The sequence below is a fragment of the Megalobrama amblycephala genome, linkage group LG16, assembly GCF_018812025.1.
Source record: "Megalobrama amblycephala isolate DHTTF-2021 linkage group LG16, ASM1881202v1, whole genome shotgun sequence".
Classification (NCBI taxonomy): Eukaryota; Metazoa; Chordata; class Actinopteri; order Cypriniformes; family Xenocyprididae; genus Megalobrama; species Megalobrama amblycephala.
Window position 1 is genome coordinate 34528292 of NC_063059.1, and position 17797 is coordinate 34546088.

The 17797-nt window shown below is 35.6% G+C and overlaps 2 protein-coding genes across 2 annotated transcripts; one reads left to right on the top strand and one right to left on the bottom strand.

Annotated features, from left to right (window-relative positions):
• Positions 1-104: 104 nt before the first annotated feature.
• On the bottom strand, positions 105-2283 carry LOC125249325 (vacuolar protein sorting-associated protein 37B-like). The gene is made up of 4 exons (XM_048161598.1): positions 1355-2283; positions 1094-1265; positions 929-1011; positions 105-834 (listed from the first exon to the last, which is right to left on the bottom strand). The coding sequence occupies exons 1-4, from the start codon at positions 1559-1561 to the stop codon at positions 376-378; spliced, it is 921 nt and encodes a 306-aa protein (XP_048017555.1). The 5' UTR covers positions 1562-2283; the 3' UTR covers positions 105-375.
• On the top strand, positions 1156-13640 carry camkk1b (calcium/calmodulin-dependent protein kinase kinase 1, alpha b). The gene is made up of 18 exons (XM_048161597.1): positions 1156-1289; positions 4247-4349; positions 6029-6384; positions 7817-7864; positions 7962-8015; positions 8210-8261; positions 9022-9155; positions 9276-9312; positions 9394-9415; positions 9493-9581; positions 9682-9881; positions 9968-10021; positions 10111-10184; positions 10289-10376; positions 10837-10965; positions 12621-12724; positions 12827-12853; positions 12978-13640. Exons 3-18 carry the CDS (start codon positions 6127-6129, stop codon positions 13048-13050), a joined length of 1443 nt encoding a protein of 480 aa, XP_048017554.1. The 5' UTR covers positions 1156-1289; positions 4247-4349; positions 6029-6126; the 3' UTR covers positions 13051-13640.
• Positions 13641-17797: the final 4157 nt, after the last annotated feature.

Below are 17797 nucleotides of genomic sequence, written 5' to 3' on the forward strand. Positions count from 1 at the left end.
TTTGTATTTATATATACATAATAATTACACAGTACACCCACATATATTAGGCAAACTCAAACTTTTATTTTGTATGCGATTAATCGCGATTAATCGTTTGACAGCCCTACTTATAAAGCACATATTACTGCCTTGTTCTGCACAACCATATTTTACATCCCTTAACCCTACCCAATACCTAAACTTAACAACTACCTTACTAACTAATAATAAGCAGTAATTAGGAGTTTGAGGCAAAAGTCGTTGTTGATAGTGAGAATTGGACCCTAATCTAAAGTGTGACCATAAATATATATCTCAGAAACAAATATATATATCAGAAACAACATGGTTTTAAAAAGATTTTAGAGTTTCTAGATCACCAGCACAACTTTACTAGGGAGTCTGGTGAATGTTAGGTTGAATCTTGTCAAGTGGCTGTAAAGCAGCGTGTCTTTGTGGCCTTTGGCGAGTCTCAGTGCATTTACAAAAACCTTGTTTATGGCTCCATTCATTTTTGGATATCAAAGTGGAGCATATATCAACACAGCAATGATGCTTTAGAGGAGGAAGATATGATGTTGGAGATAAATGAGGATACTGGAAACCAGGCAGTAACATAACAGGATAGAGGCCACTGTAAACATTGATCGCAGTCGGTGAGTACCCAAAGTTTGGACGATGCCCGAGACGAGAAAAATCAACATCTTGATTGTATATTTGTGCTTGTAGGATGAGGTTCTGGATCTTCTCAGCTTGAATAAGATGTCGATGGCATAACGTCTGAGAGTTTTGAAGTGATTCCACAAAATCTGTCAGCAGAAGTGTTCCTTCTGTGAACTTTAGCCAGAGATTCTGAAGAGTGGAAGACGGAAATCTCAATCAAGGCTTTGAAATGATAACTTAAGTTTTTCAAATCTGCATTTCATGAGTCATTTCTCAGATGTACCTCAGACTGACGTAAGGACTGATTGGTCTTCTCCTTAATAAGTTTATGAATCGCTCTAAGGCTGAGTTTCTGTTGTAAAGTTTCTGCATGTGGCACAAGAATTCAGTTGTATGGTAGAAAAAAACATCATATTACAAGCATAATCTCACCACTCAGAGAACTTACCCAGCCTTCTCTGTTTGCGCCGCATCGAAGACACCATTTGACCAAGAATCTGGTACTTTTCAGCTAAGAGAATTTTAGAGTTGTTCAGACGTGGCTGATGTGCTAAATTCTGCTCTGCGAGCCAACAGTTGGACGCCATCAAGATCACTTTACACCTCTGAAGATGCTGTAACTGCAGGGAAGTCCTTCAGATCAAGTAAGTCATGTACAAATGCAAAATAAAAAATGTAAAATCTCGATGGTGTACTTGAAGTTTGGTACCTTTGAATTGACCCTCACAGTTTCTCGCATCCTTTCCTCGTCTTCCAAGAGCTCCAGAAGCTGAGCAGTGTTCAAACACCTGAGATAGTCCAAATTTAGCATTGAATCCCCTTCATGTGGCATTGCAGCCCATTTATAAAGACACTGCCTCTCACCCGGGACTTTCGCTACTGGTGCTCTGAGATCACAGTGCATGTCTTGTAACATGATAACAAGCTCCAGAGAGGTTGGTTACTAGGGATTTCTGAGCTTACACTGGAGCCAACATACACCAGCACAGAACTACACATTCTCTTACACGCTTTATAAATGGAAATGAGGGCTTCTGTGGGCCTTCAGCACCTTGGACAGCTCTAGAATATTTAGAATAACCTTAGAAAAACTTTAGAAAATATTACTTGTATTATTCAACTGTATAGATATGAGTTATCTAGGTTTCATTCTATGAAATACATCAATAATTATAAAAGAATAACCCACACCCACATTTACTGTCTGTTATGATAGGCAGAGTAGATGAGATAAGCTTCTTTTATCATTATTTACACATTCCAAAAAATGAAACTTGTATCCAAACAGTAGAATATTTACTTATAATTACTTAATTATATACTTAAGTGTTTACAAATTCCATTTCACTGTAAAACCCAATAAGTTACTCAAAACATTTAAGTAAACTAACTCATTTTTTTAAAGTTGGTAGAACTTAAAATTTTTGTGACAAGTGGGGCGGGGCTGAGAGCCATGGAAGCGGATCAAGGCCAATGTGTCTCTCACTAACAATCCCGTCACCAGCATCCCTTTCCCAACTCATGTTAATTACATACAGTTAATTTACATAAACATCACATTCAGATCTTGGTTAAATGTTACATAGCAAATAACACATGCTATTATAACTATCAAAGAGACTGTAATCAAACAACATATGTGGTCTTAAATGTTTTGCAGCTCATCCTCAACCTAACCACAGGCTCTACTCTTCACCACAGTGGTAACCCTACAAAACTAACATAACAAAACCCCCCTGAATCCCAACATCACACAACATTAAACATTAACTTATATCTCCATATGTTAATCTTGTGCAAAAACACACAAAATAACACTTAATTTCAACAGTTATTTATATGGTCTGACGCAAAGCATGCTGGGAATTAGAAATCTGCTGCAGCTCAACTCAATCATATTAAGTTCAGCTTACTGCAATGAAATTTTGAGTTCATGCAACTTTTTCCTATTAAGTACAATGAACTTTCATTATTATTTGAGTGAAACAAACTCATTTAATTTAATTAATTTCACTGTTCGGTTTTACAGTGTTGTTATATAAGCAAATGTGCACATTTGATTGGTAAAATATAAAACATATAGAACATATAACGATTATATTTATTATCTAGTGATGTGTTATTAAAAGACTATTCAACCCTGTTACCATATTATTTCCCCTATTTTATAAACAAACCAAACTCATAATGACACCATCATCCTTTCAGGAAGTAAATGTTGCAAGAACAATAAAGTGTCTCCTCTTTTTTTGCATTTTATAATTAATTTTGTAAGGTTTGTCTAAAGAGTATGACAATAAATTGTCAGCCCTGTTACTAGGATTTTTATGTAGTAAACAATCTGTTATTTCAAAACCCTCTTTCTAAAAAGACCACAAACACAACATAATAATGGCCAAATGAATTATAAAACTGTCAACATGGTTATCGTCAACCCTGTTACTTTACATTTAGTTATATTCAAACATATTACTTTTCATTAAAGGGTTAGTTCATCTTCGGAACCCAAATTTAAGATATTTTTTGATGAAATTGAGGCCTCAATTCCCAGCAAGATAATTATCACTTTCAACCTTAATGTTATGAAGCGACGAGAATACTTTTTGTGCACCAAAAAAAAATAAAAAATAAAAAAATATATAATGACTTTATTCAACAATATCTAGTGATGGACGATTTCAAAACACTGCTTCATGAAGCTTCGAAGCTTTACGAATCTTTTGTTTCGAATCAGTGGTTCGGAGCATGTATCAAACTGCCAAAGTCACATGATTTCTGTAAACGAGGCTTCGTTATGTGATAAGTGTTTTGAAATTTCAGTGGTTCACCACTGGGGGGCGTGACTTTGGCAGTTTGATACACGCTCCGAACCACTGATTCGAAACAAAAGATTTGTAAAGATTTATCTTATGTGTTAATTATCTTGCTGGCAACAGAGGCCTCACTGAGCCATCAGATTTTATCAAAAATATCTTAATTTATGTCTTAATTAATGACAGAATTTTCATTTTTGGGTGAACTAACCCTTTAATTTAGATTAAAATTAAAATATTACCTCTTTGAAATGGCAAAGTCACCCAATTGATAGAATGAAACTTCTGATATTATTTTCCAAACGGGGGGAAGCTATTAAGCATATGACAAATGCCTTCTAAAACTCGCAAGACAGACAATGCTCTGATTATAAAGAGCTTGACATGACATCTTTGTTTTGGATTAAATCCTATCTTGCTGCCCAGCAGCATGAGGTTATGTAACACTTGATCTTCTTTCCCACTGTTTCAAGTTTATATTACTTCAACCTTAAAGTGTTATCCTGTTATACTTCGACTTCAGGAGGTTCAAGCACTTAGCCACTTAGTCATTCATTTCCAAGCCACCCTGCAACAGGAATAACTTGTCATAATTCGGGTGTTCACACCTTAGGTACTTACCCAGGCATTACCACACATGCCCCCCGGTATGACGTAGCTTGACTGTTGTTCATGTCCTTTCACTGACTGCAGCCAGTTAAAGTAAACAGTCTTTTGGATCAGATATAGCCACGGTAGACTAAATGTGACCATGCTAGCTAATCCTCTTTGCTTCTGTGATCCCAAAGAGTCTGGAGACCTCCGGGCTTCAGAGACTCAAAGGTGTTTCTGCCTGATGAGCGGAAGAGCATGCAACACTATGGCTGGCGATACAAATTCATGTTTCTCTATGTAAGTAATTACAACCCCTATATATATACTATAAGAAAAAGTAGAAACCTGTACAAATAATGCTTTCTTGACTGAGGTCACCCACTTTTCAAATGCTTTGTTGTTGCATAAACGTTTGTTGTATACAATATAATATAATTGTCTAAACGTGTCGATTATTTCTGTACCAATATAATGTATGAGGTTAGACTGATTTGTTTAGAATGTTCCTTAGGATTTTATCATAGTATTATTTTAGAATAACTGAGCTGCTATTAGAGTTAATATTTTGAATTGGATTTTATGTTTTAATTTTAGTTGGATTTAGTGATTTTGCTGTGTTTTGTCATTTTTATTCATTTTTGTCAATATGGTTTAGTCTTCATTATGTTAATACTTCAACTTAAACTAAATGAAAATGACATGTTGCTGTAGTAACTGCAATAAAATATGTTTAAGTTACATTTTAATTTCAGTTAATGTTTATTTTATTTCAAGTAATACATTTTTTATGGGTTTTAGTTTTAGTTAACCATAATAACCATGAATCAGACAGGACCACAAATTTGATTATTGTTTTGGACCATTTTAGCTTTTATTTTTGTGCCTCCTCATTAATGAAGCCATTATTTGGACTATTTTACAATATATTTTCTCTGTTTATGCATGTTTATAGAAGGAAAACAGATGGTTTTATAAGTTATTCTCTTTAGCAATGTTTCATTTTTTTGTGCTTCCATAATAGCAATACAGATAAGCAAATTTGAGGGCTATATGTAAGAAATGTATTAATGTGTTCATGTATTAATCGATTTTTTTAATTATTTATTTTTATTTATTTATTTATTTTTTGCGTTGTGAGCTTGTAACGAAACTTAAAAAAAAAAAAAATGAGACCTTCCCCGACTTCCTAGGTTGTCTATGAGAGCCTGATTTTTTTGTGAATGACTCGGGACGTTTTTGCCGGGAAAATTAAAAGGATGAGACGTTTACGCGCGCTCCCGAGATCCTCTCTTCCGTCCAATGACACTGGAAATTGTTTATGCTATATTCAGGAGGATAATGCCGAAAGAGCTATTCTGTAATTTCAATACAAAGAATGTCATACAAAGAAAAGGGATTAATTCAAACATAGTCAGATCTATACAGTCTATGTTCTCAAATATACTTTATAATCAAACTATCATAAGAGTGTAATTTTATTTACCTCATTTGTCAACATGATGCCGGTGAATTGCAGAGCTGGTGCAAACATATCCACATCGCTATGATCAATTGCTGCTTTTTCACAGCTTTGTTGTGTTTATTTTGTTATTGAGAGGAAAGTGCGCAGAACATATTAACATGGGTGGTGTCTGGATGTTCGCTGCAGATGTATTTCCAACTTCTTTTTACTTCTAAGCGAAGAACAAAACACAACTTCGCTGTGAGTATATCGGGGCCTTGACTGAATAAAGTCGTCTCTTGTATGTTTCGTGCGCACTAGTGCGAGCACGAGCAAAAAGTTGCTGGCCGCAGTTCACTTGACAGCCACCGGTGTCGCTAAAAACAAGAGTTTCTGAATTCTACATATAGCCTGAGATGTGACTTAAAATGTTTAACACACGCTCTGTTATCTAAAGAAAACAGGGCTTGTGAAATGGCAGTGAGTGTGATTGTTATTGTTGTCTCTACTAAACTATCCTGTTCTGCTGTAACAGTTTGAGGTTGTCATGGACTCTCTGAAGACACTGGACTCTGCGATGTCCATTGAGATGTGTACTTTGTTATAAGCAGCTCAGACTGAGGCAGGACACTCATGAGTGCCGACACAGCCAACAGGATGGATCTGGACCCTGATTATAATGCTGAACTGGCTGACATGGTAGCAGCCATGAATGTGTCTGCCAACAGACTGACCCCTCCAAATGGACAGAGGACCACCCCACATCGCCTCAATCTCTCTGATCGCAAGATGTCACTCCAAGAGAGATCAAGTTACGCGAATGGCTTCACCCCGAGAATAGCCAGAAGACCCACTATTGAATCGAAGCGGGTGTCTATCTCTGATGGTGATGTGAGTCGGGCATGAGATTTTTGACTTCAGATTGTTGACCGTCAATGAGTATGTTCAGCAAAATATGGCATTGTTACTGAAATTCATTATGTAAGGGCTGTCACAATATCAGATTTTCATTACATGATTGTAGCCAAAATAATTCAGGATCGCAATTTCTACACTGAACAAAAGTGGTGTAGGATTTACTTTGAAATAATTTTCACTTTGAAATTACTAGTAAATTTCTACGGAAGAGGATTAGGGCCAAGCAATAATAAAAAATAAAACCATCTCGAGATTAAAGTTGTTAAATTTCGAGAGAAAACTCGTTAAATTTCGAGAAAAAAGTCGAGATAAAATGTTGAGAATAAAGTAATTAAATTACGAGAAAAAAGTCGTTAAATTACAAGAACAAATTCGTTAAATTATGAGAAAAATGTCATTAAATTTCGAGAAAAAAGTCGAGATAAAATGTTGAGAATAAACTCGTTAAATTACGAGAAAAAACTCGTTAAATTACGAATTTGTTCTCATAATTTAACAACTTTTTTCTCGTAATTTAAGGAGTTTATTCTCAACATTTTATCTCAACTTTTTTATCGAAATTTAACGATTTTTTTCTCATAATTTAACGAGTTTATTCTCAACATTTTATCTCGACTTTTTTCTCGAAATTTAACGAGTTTTTTCTCTAAATTTAACAACTTTAATCTCGAGATGGTTTTATTTTTTTATTATTGCTTGGCCCTAATCCTCTTCTGTAAATTTCACATCTAAATACAAAGCAATGGCAAGTAATAAACACAAAGTTTTGAAGCAGAAAGACTGAAATAGAATTTTCTTGTAAAAAGTACTACATTTAATCTTCATTTTATTTACCACCTTGAAACATAATTTTTACAAAAAGTTTATGGGGAACAAATTCATCTTTATTTTTTAAGTTTATTTTGTGTCTTTTCTTTTTTGGCCGATGATTAACACACAACATGAGTGTAATGAAATATCAACATTTTTATTTTTTTAATATCACAATATTGCAACCCCTAATATTCAGTCAAACCAAAATTTATGCAGACATCTTGAACATTTCATTCATTAATACAGTTTATTCACTATAGTTTAAAAAATGGTAATAAAATATAACAAGATCTCAGAGTTAAACTGTGTCAGGAAAAAATAATCTTAATTATGTCAGATAACACTTAAGCAAAACATGGTCAGGTCAAAGTCTCTGAATAATTTTTGGTTCCAAATTTGTGTTAATTTTATTGGTAGTCCACTTTATGAAGAATTTTTGAGTATAATATTTCACATTTTACTTTATTTTTTGCTATCCTCACTTATATAAATTAACTATAGTGTCCTGCACCCACTAGTAAAAATATATCAAAAATATAAAAAAATGTCTGAATCATTTTTGGTTTGACTGTATATCCTTTTCTACCCACAGGACTGTGTCCAGCTAAACCAGTACAAGTTAAAGACTGAGATAGGAAAGGTTGGTGATTGTTTCAAATATTTATGATTGGTTGGAAAGATCACACATGCATAAATATCAACATAATGTTATCTGGTAACCTTCCTTTTTTACCCAGGGTTCATATGGGGTGGTCAAATTAGCATATAATGAAGATGATGACCAGTATTATGTGAGTAAATGTGTTGTAAAATTGTATTATTTTTTTTCTGTCAGCATTTAGTCATAACATGATCATTTGTAACATATAGTAATTGTTAAAAAAATATTTTAGATTATATTATAATGACTAAATGCTTATAAAACACAATAAAATGGCTTCATTTTTAATATAATATAATTAATATAATATAATATTTATTGCAGGCTATGAAGTTGGTATCCAAAAAGAAGTTAATAAAGCAGTTTGGATTCCCACGTAAGTAATACGCATTTACATTTTAAGCTTGTGACTTTTTTTCTTCAGTAGAACACAAAAGATGATTTTTAACTCCAACCGTTGCTGCCTGTCAGTGGTATAATGCATGTCAATGGGAACTCCATCTATAAGAGTAAAAAAAATGTGCACAGACAAATCCAAATTAAACCCTGCAGCTCATGACGACACACTGATGTGCTAAGACACTAAATGATCGGTTTGTGTGAGAAACCGAACAGTATTTATATAATTTTTACCTCTAAAACACCACTATGTCCAACTGCCCTTAACATCCGGTTAGTGAGGTCTGAACGCGCTCTGACAATGGAAGCGATGTCTCGCACTAATTGAAGCAAAGCGCGAGAGATCACTTTTGCATCAGAACGTGTTTTTTTACCTCACTAACCGGATGCTCAAGGCAGTTGGACATAGTGGTGTTTTAGAGGTAAAAAATTATATTACTGTTCGGTTTCTCGCACAAACCGATCATTTAGTGTCTTAGGACGTCAATGTGTCGTCACGAGCCGCAGGGTTTAATTTGGATTTGTCTGTGCATGTTTTTTTTACTCTTATAGACGAAGTTCCCATTGACATGCATTATATGACTGACAGACCACGACGGTTGGAGTTAAAAATCATCATTTGTGTTCTACTGAAGAAACAAAGTCACCTACATCTTGGATGCCCTGGGGGTAAGCAGATAAACTTCAAATTTTCATTTTTGGATGAACTACCCTTTAATGTTGTGATGGTTGTGTAGGTCGACATCCTTCCAGAGACTCCAGTGGATCACAAGAGAATCTTTTAAAGCATTCTGGCCTGCTGGACCGAGTATATCAAGAAGTTGCTATTTTGAAGAAACTTGACCATCTTAATGTTGTTAAATTAGTTGAGGTGAGTCAGATCTCTACTGGTGCTTAAAGAATGTTTCACTGGACAAGTCAAATATGTTGTAGTAGTTACTATAAAGAATATCAAACCAAAACACATCTGTCCCGTGATATTTAACTGAAGGTTCTTGATGATCCAGCTGAGGATAACTTGCACATGGGTGAGTAATTCAGTCATTATTCTTCGATATAGAACAGTTTGCTTTATACTCTTTGATTTATTCTGTGTATCCTTTTCTCAGTCTTCGAGTTGGTACCTAAAGGGTAAGTATTTGTACCTATAGATCACAAATTTTTCTTTAGTTTGTTTTTCTCTAAAAATTTGTTTCACCTGACCCTAGTCCAGTGATGGAGGTCCCTACAGACAGTCCACTAACAGAAGAAATGGCTCATTTCTACTTCAGAGATGTCATCTTAGGAATTGAATACTGTAAGTTTCCCTAGTATATAAAAGGATTTTGTATTTGCCATATGTCATCTATAAACATTGATGTTTGGTGCTAGTTCTTTGTTTCATGCTTTATTTTTAGTGCACTATCAGAAAATCATACATAGAGACATCAAACCCTCAAATCTGTTGCTGGGGGATGATGGGCACATCAAGATAGCAGATTTTGGTGTCAGTAATGTGTTTGAGGGGAATGACGCTCTCCTGACAAACAGTGCAGGAACACCAGCTTTCATGGCGCCTGAAACTCTAACCGATCAGGACCTGAGATTCAGCGGAAAGGTTAGAAGACTTCTAGAATATTCTGGTTTGCATGCAATGAAGACATTGATTCTTTATCGTTTACAATTGACTCTCATTGGCTTCAGGCTCTAGACATATGGGCAATGGGAGTGACGCTGTTTTGTTTTGTCTTTGGAAAGGTAAGACATTTACCTGTGTATATATCTAATGCAATATTATTTTCAAATATTATTATTCAAACACAATATGTTAATATTTTGTTGTGCAGTGTCCTTTCCATGATGAATACATCTTAGGCCTGCATGATAAGATCAGGAATATGGCAATGGAGTTCCCAGATAAGTGAGTCACAAACACCGATAAACCATTTTACGAGGTTAAGTCCCCCTCATTTACTCAAAGCATTTGAAACAGCCCGTGTAATAGTTTTTGTATTGTTTGCACAGGCCTGTGATCAGTGAGGGGCTGAAGGAGCTCATTACCAGAATGCTGGACAAAGTCCCTGAAACTAGAATCACATTACCAGAAATAAAGGTGAAATCATAATAAAAGATTGCTGAGAAGTATTTTCAAATGTAAACTTCAGCATTCAAATACTTTGAATGTTGCGATCCTATCCGACTTATGATAGCAATCTGAATCATAACAAAGCACTGTTCGCCAGAGAAGAAGCCTTCTCCCAAGGTTTTTTTCTCCATTTTAACACCTATTTGCCTCCTATTTGCCACCTGATGTCACCTGTTGTAGTTTGGGTTCCTTGCCGCTGTCGCCTTTGGTTTGCTTAGTTGGGGACACTTTACATTTGACTCGACATTTGATATTAAACAGTGCTTTGATCTGCCTGCATTGACACTATTCTTTAAGAGCTGCTGTGCAGCCAAAATTATATACCAGTTATCACTGTAAAGCTGCTTTGACACAATCTGCATTGTAAAAAGCGCTATATAAATAAAGGTGACTTGACTTGTTACTGTAATCTGGTCTCTGTGGGCAGTTGCACACATGGGTGACGGTGGATGGCACGGATCCCCTTCCCCTGGAGGAGGAGCACTGCACAGTGGTGGAGGTCACTGAGGAGGAGGTGCAGAACTCTGTCAAACTAGTTCCCAGCCTGTCTGCTGTGGTGAGTACATCTGAGAAAGAAAAGAAAACAAACAAAAAAAAAACAAAGAATAGATATTTTAAAGATATAGTTCACACAGGGAACAATGTCTCTCTCGTCCACTTGTGAACTGATCGACCAAAATGCATCTTAAAGGATTAGTTCATTTCAAATAAAATTTTCCTGATAATTTACTCACCCCCATGTCATCCAAGATGTTCATGTCTTTCTTTCTTCAGTCGAAAAGAAATTAAGGTTTTTGATGATTATTCTCCTTATAGTGGACTTCAAACGGTTGAAGGTCAAAATTACAGTTTCAGTGCAGCTTCAAAGGGCTTTAAACGATACCAGACGAGGAATAAGGGTCTTATTTAGTGAAACGATCTGTCATTTTCGAAAAAAATACAACTGTATGCTTTATATAAACAAATGATCGCCTTCCAAATGCTTCCACCAAAACCGCATTTTCGTATTCTTCAAAAAGCTTACGCTGTATGTTCTACGCCTTCCCTATTCTACTTATGGAACGAACGCAGTGCCAGTTCCATTTTTTTAGTAAGTAGGACAAGGAAGGCATAAACTTTTTGAAGAATACGAAAGTGTAGTTTTGGTGGAACCATTTGGAAGGCGATCATTTGTTTATATAAAGCATATACATTTACATTTTTTTGGAAAATGACAGATCGTTTCTCTAGATAAGACCCTTATTTCTCGTCTGGTATCGTTTAAAGCCCTTTGAAGCTGCACTGAAACTGTAATTTTGACCGGTTGGAGTCCATTGAAGTCCACTATAAGGAGAAAAATCCTGCAATGTTTTCATCAAAAACCTTAATTTCTTTTCGATTGAAGAAAGAAAGACATGAACATCTTGGATAACATGGGGGTGAATAAATTATCAGGAAATTTCAATTCTGAAGTGAACTAACCCTTTAATACTAGGTGTAAACAGGGCCTGGGTTTCAGAGTAGGTTTAGAGTTGACAAAACCACACAAATCCGATCAGGAGCCTATACCATAAAGCCGGTTTAGGTGGCTAGTCAGATATGTTTTAGTTTAGTTTCCGCCAATCCTGGTTTTTAGGCACTGTGAAAGTGGCTCGGCTTTTAGCTGTGTTCATGGCTAACCTGCTTTGGCGTAGGCTATGTTCTGGGCAAAAGATCTCAAAACTTCCTCCAACATGAACTGGGCCCGGCCCATGCTTGTGACGGCCCTGTATACAAGACCAAATAAGAGCACTCAGTGAGGGCACAAACACCCAGACCATGTGCTCACAACAAAGACAAAACATGAGCAGGGCCGTCCTTAGGTCAGTGCAAATGATGTTACCGCACCGGACCCCAAACTTTAGGGCGAACATGGACTGAGAGGACCCAAGAGAAGTGTGATCGTGAACAGACTGACTGAGGGGGGCCCTGCCTCCTCTAATGCCCTGCTTGGGATGGCCCTGAACATGAGCATGAATGTCTGGGTCCCAACACTGAACTAAAACGGACAGGAGTGCCGGAAATAAAAAAAATCTCACTGACCCCAAACTTTCAAATGGTAGTATTCACTACATCCTGTAACATCTGTAGCTCAAAAGCCCCATGTTCTGGATCAAAAAGTCCCACGTTGTGGTTCTGTAATGTAAATGTGTGCAGTACATGTCTAAAATTTGTTTTGCACTGTATTTTAAGATCCTGGTGAAATCCATGCTGCGGAAGCGCTCCTTCAGTAACCCCTTTGAGTGTCCAAGCCGCAGGCAGGGCAGGTCCATGTCTGCCCCTGGAGGTCTGACCTTGTAAGTCAACCACTGCATGTCGTCGCATCCTACTGTATGCTGATACTCTGAATACCTATGACACTGATATGTTGCTCTTATTTCTCTCAATAAATTCTGCAGGGATATGTCACTGTTTCGCCCTTTAAGGTATCACACAATATACCTCACTACCATGACAATAAGCTCATTTTATTATTTCAAACTTAATGCTCATGTTTGAGTGCGTGTTTGTACTACATATTCATGTTTTGATGGTCTGTGTCTCCAACAGCAGAGGGAGTAACAGTAACGGGAGCAGAGAGGGGGAGCTGGAAAACCTGATTGAGGATGAAACTTTTTCATGAATTCGCTCAAGTCGTCTTTTAGATTGGTCCAGTCGGGAACAAAATAGTTTAATCACACATCTGTATTAGATTTTACAAAATCCTATGTACTGGACATAGCATGATGGATAGGTTTTGAGGTACCTTTAAAATATAATGCTGAATCTGGTAATAAGTCCTTTATATTAGAGTAATATTTGTGTTTCATTGCATTTAAGTGCCAAATTTAAAGAAATTGATTTAAATGCATATTTAAAAAAGATATCTGTGCATTTGACATTAGCGTGGCAGCAACAGTGATGACTTTTCTGTGAAGTGGAAATCAGCTAAATTTTGCATGAGATGTATAAAAGTCTATGTGTTATATAAAAGGTCTTAAGCTGTTTTATTGTCTTTTTGAGGTCTTGCAGTTGTACTGTGTATCTGGTCTGTGGTATCACAGAATGGTCCGTAGTTTGTGTAGCTGGAATTTTAAAAAACGTTATTTTGCACCAATTGTGACTTTGTTGTTCTTTCCTTGACAAAACTACTTTACTTACTACTGCATTTTATTAAAGATATATACAGTATATATATATGCTATAAGCTATATACTAAAATTATGAGTATTATCAAAGTCCCTTTAAGACAAGTCATTTCACTCGGCGGCCATCTTTGAAACGCCTCTCGGGCATCCTGGCGCATCCTGGGCATCATGCAGCTTCTATCTCTTTGAATGGGGAAACATCAAATTCTCCAAAACTGTTCGCCAGCCTTACGATTAAATTTCATATTTGAAATCACCAATGAAATCTGACAACAACTGTCTTATAAATGTTTTATCCAAACGCTCGAATCATGACAAAAAAATGTATATTTTAGGCTGTATCAAGCTAATGCGCATGCGCAGACCTAAATGCGCGTCTCTTCTGCCATGTTTCGGAGGCTCGCGTCTGACTGTTTCTATAGAAACCGGTGCTTCTAACAGCTGCTGCAGTGACGCGATGAGTTTACCAGTCGGCGATTGGCTCTTATTTAGAAGGCGGGACTAATTCCGCCATATTGCGTGTTACACTTTCTCCCATTCAAAACAATACGAGTGACACGTCTTGTGTTATTCTATAGTCTTTGGTATTATGAGAGAGAGATCGAATGAGCGAGTGTGATTACCTACTTCTGATACAGCATTCATTCTTCAGGTCAATCTCATATTCATAAAACGCTGAGGAAAGTGATATCTTTGGCTTAGTATCCTTTCAGCGGGTGGTTATGGTTCACGTTCTTCTGTTGCTGTTCACGGTCAGGGACTATTTTTTCCAGTGGAAGCCTTTTAATGATTTTACTTCATGAAAGTTGCATTGATACATATTTTTTGGCTTTAATATTTATATTATATTTGTATTGAGTGGTAACCGTTTTTTATAAAAGCAATAAGCCCCATGAAGCCATGGTTTACAGTGAATTTATAATTTTAAAATTTATAATTCCGCTCCGCATTATGCCTAACAACACCCCTTAGCTGTTATAAATTCACTGTAATCCATGGCTTCTTGGGGCTTATTGCTTTATTTAACCACTTTAGAGACATCAAAGCCAGCAGAAAATTCCGGAAGAACTTGCCGAGGTTAAACAGCTCGATGGGATACATGTACGGAATCCCAAATCTGCCAAAATTAAAAATGAATAAATGCATAAATAAATATACAAAGAAATGTAAAAAAGCAAAAATATATAAATAAATATACATATAAAAATGTATATATTTTTTCTACATTTATTTTTTATTTTATTTATACATTTGTTCATTTCGATTTTTATTTATTTATTTCCATATTTGTTCATTTCCACATTTATTAATTTCTACATTTCTTTTGTATTTCGGGTTCACCACAAGGTGTCACTGTGGCCTCAACACTTCGCTCTCGCCTACTCTGAGCTCGATTGCTATGTCTGAGGTAAACCACGCCCTCCTTATTACCCTACGGACAAAGAAATGTAAAAATACATAAAAGTAAAAATATAGAAATGTAGAAATAAAGACATGTAGAAATGAACAAATATGTAAATAAATAAATAAATAAATGTAGAAATAAAAATCTAAATGAATAAATGTATAAATAAATGAAAGAAAAAATTAATAAATGTGGAAAAAAATAAATATATACATAAATAAGGAAATAAATGTATAAATAATTATTTATTTTAGATTTTTTGCTTTTCTATGTATATTTATTTATATATTTATTTATTTTTGCTTTTTTACATTTCTTTGTATATTTATTTATGTATTTATTTATTTTTAATTTTGGCACACTTGGGATTCCATATTACATGAGCGTTGAACGACCACTGACACCCAGGAACAAACATCTCCGCAAACGTCGAAGCAAATTTTCAAATAGGCGCTATCTTTATAAATAAACCGCATATTCAAAGTTTAAACAACTACATTCTAAAATTCTTAGAACTACATTCCGTAGCACAACAACAGTAGTATTTGTAAAATTGTTGCTCCTCCACCATGACACTCGCTGTGAGAAATGCTGCAAGCGGAGTGATACAAACGGTGAAACGGTTCCTGTGGAAGAATATCGTATTGTTGGAAAGACCTCTCAGCCACTCAAAACATGTTTTATAATTAAATTAAATATTTTTTGCTTATATATGATATTAAATATTAAAATATGTATATAAAAAAAAACATTCTATCCTAATTATAGGCCCCTGGGCTACTTTAGTGTGCATTAGTAATCACTACAAAAGTACTCTTGTGCCTCCATGAGGTTGTTCTCTGATTAGCAACACAAACCCCAGGGAAAAATAACTGTGTAAGGGAGACTGTATGTAAGAGCTCCATTATGGCCCAGACAGATGTGTCAACATAGTGAAGTTCACTGTTGATTCTCTTTAATGTTATGATGACCCCTCAAAAGTGATGACCCTTATTTCATCACAGGTTGTATTACAGAACTTAATTATATCAAGCGTTTTTATCTGTCAAAGAGCATTCATTTTAACTGAAGAAAATTCTAATGGTTGTTGGCTAGTGTGCTTTGCTATGCGGATGCTCGGGTGTACTAAGCATTGGTGCGTCGGCTGTTGCAAGTGCACTTTCATTTAAATGGAAATCTATGGGATTTTATCCACACCACATTGTTTGAGTTTCAGCCCAGTAGAAGAATAATATGGCAGTTAATTTTATTGCTCAGTTGACATTTAGACATAAAAACCTGTTCTGGCCCATTACTGTAATAAAACAATTTTGTTTAAATATACTTTTGTGGCTAAACATATTATAGGTTGATGCATGTGTGTGTTACTCGGGGTATAAATGGACTGATGATCTTGCCAGGATGTTTATCCTTTATCTCTTTAACAGTTCAACGTTTAGTCCTCAAACATCATCCGGGCACAGTTCTTATCTTTACTGCCTGTACAGTGTCAGTCCATTACACTGAAGAGAAAACAAACATTTAAGCAACTGAAGAGAATACATCACTTTGTCTTACTACAATCGGCCCACTGTACTTAGCTTTGCCCTGACTGGCACAATGAGCTGTAGGCTGGTATATGATGAAAGAATGTGAAAGAAAATGGGCCACTGGAATTTACAATGTGGCTTTTTATATCAGAGGTTCAGCCTCATGGGTAATTTGGGACACAGGATGCGAGCATATTAATTTGATTCATATTTCGTGGTGTCTCTCCAAAGTATTCCACAAAAAACCTACCAAACAGTAAAAAAAAGAATCCAAAGAACAGAATCCTTTTTTTTTTTCAGGGTAAATCTCTCAAAAACAGACACATTTCACCCCAGAAAAATACAAGAAATTATATTTTTCATTTTATTTGAAAATATCCCCCAAATCTTATATAATTATTGCTGGATGTGAAATGGCTCAGTTTTCAGTTTTCAATGGACAATTTATCTGTTGCCATTTGAGCTATTCAGATCAGAGAGCATGAACAGGGTGTCCTATATTACATAACTCACATTCCCAGCCACTTGATAGTGATCTGACTGCATTTTAAATTGATTTCAATTTCTTCCTCAGTGACGCTTGACAGCAGTCAAATGACACAGTTCACTTTGTAAATATTCAGGTTACAAATTTACTCACCTAACATATGGCATTCATGTGATTACCTGCTGTCATATTTTCCTGGTGTGCACTATATATTTTAATTAGTGTACACTTAACCTAAGGTTAAGTATCATACTTTACTTTTGTTGACTTTGTAAGACTAGAGTATACATTTCAGGAGTGTACACCTAGGATTGGGTGACTTTGAAAACTCGGTGGGGCATCATTATCTTAATTAAAATCATAATTCATTGTTTTTTTTTTTATTAATTTCAAAAGCTTTTTTTTTTTTTTTTTTCAAAAAATAAACTTTATTGCCCCAAAAGTAATTTAGTTGAGGTCATAAGTTTACCCTCGGAAAATCTTAATTTTAAAAAGAGATCATTTTGTTTTTATTTACTGCTATTTTAAAATAAGCTATCTCACATAAAAGAAGTTTACATAAAGACTTCTTCCAAAATCAGTCAAAATAATAACTGATTTTACACAAAAGACCCCGTTCAAAAGCTATCATACAAGATGTAATATAAGTCTCTGGTGTCTCCAGAATGTGTCTGTGAGGGTTCAGCTCAAAATACCCCACAGATCATTTATTATAGCTTGTCAAATTTGCCTCTATTTGGGCATTTTAAATGCAAATGAGTGGCTGCTCCTGGCCCGCTTTCCAGAAGAGGGCGGAGCTTTAACAGCTCGCGCTTCGGTTT

Excerpts from the sequence above, each read along its gene's own strand:
- LOC125249325 (XM_048161598.1), bottom strand. The coding sequence starts at position 1,561 with ATGTTACAAGACATGCACTGTGATCTCAGAGCACCAGTAGCGAAAGTC. Across the intron at positions 1,266-1,354 it reads CTGTGAGGGTCAATTCAAAG|TTACAGCATCTTCAGAGGTG; the intron begins GTACCAAACTTC and ends ACTTCCCTGCAG. Across the intron at positions 1,012-1,093 it reads GCGCAAACAGAGAAGGCTGG|AAACTTTACAACAGAAACTC; the intron begins GTAAGTTCTCTG and ends TGCCACATGCAG.
- camkk1b (XM_048161597.1), top strand. The coding sequence starts at position 6,127 with ATGAGTGCCGACACAGCCAACAGGATGGATCTGGACCCTGATTATAAT. Across the intron at positions 8,016-8,209 it reads AAGATGATGACCAGTATTAT|GCTATGAAGTTGGTATCCAA; the intron begins GTGAGTAAATGT and ends TATTTATTGCAG. Across the intron at positions 9,582-9,681 it reads CATCTTAGGAATTGAATACT|TGCACTATCAGAAAATCATA; the intron begins GTAAGTTTCCCT and ends CTTTATTTTTAG.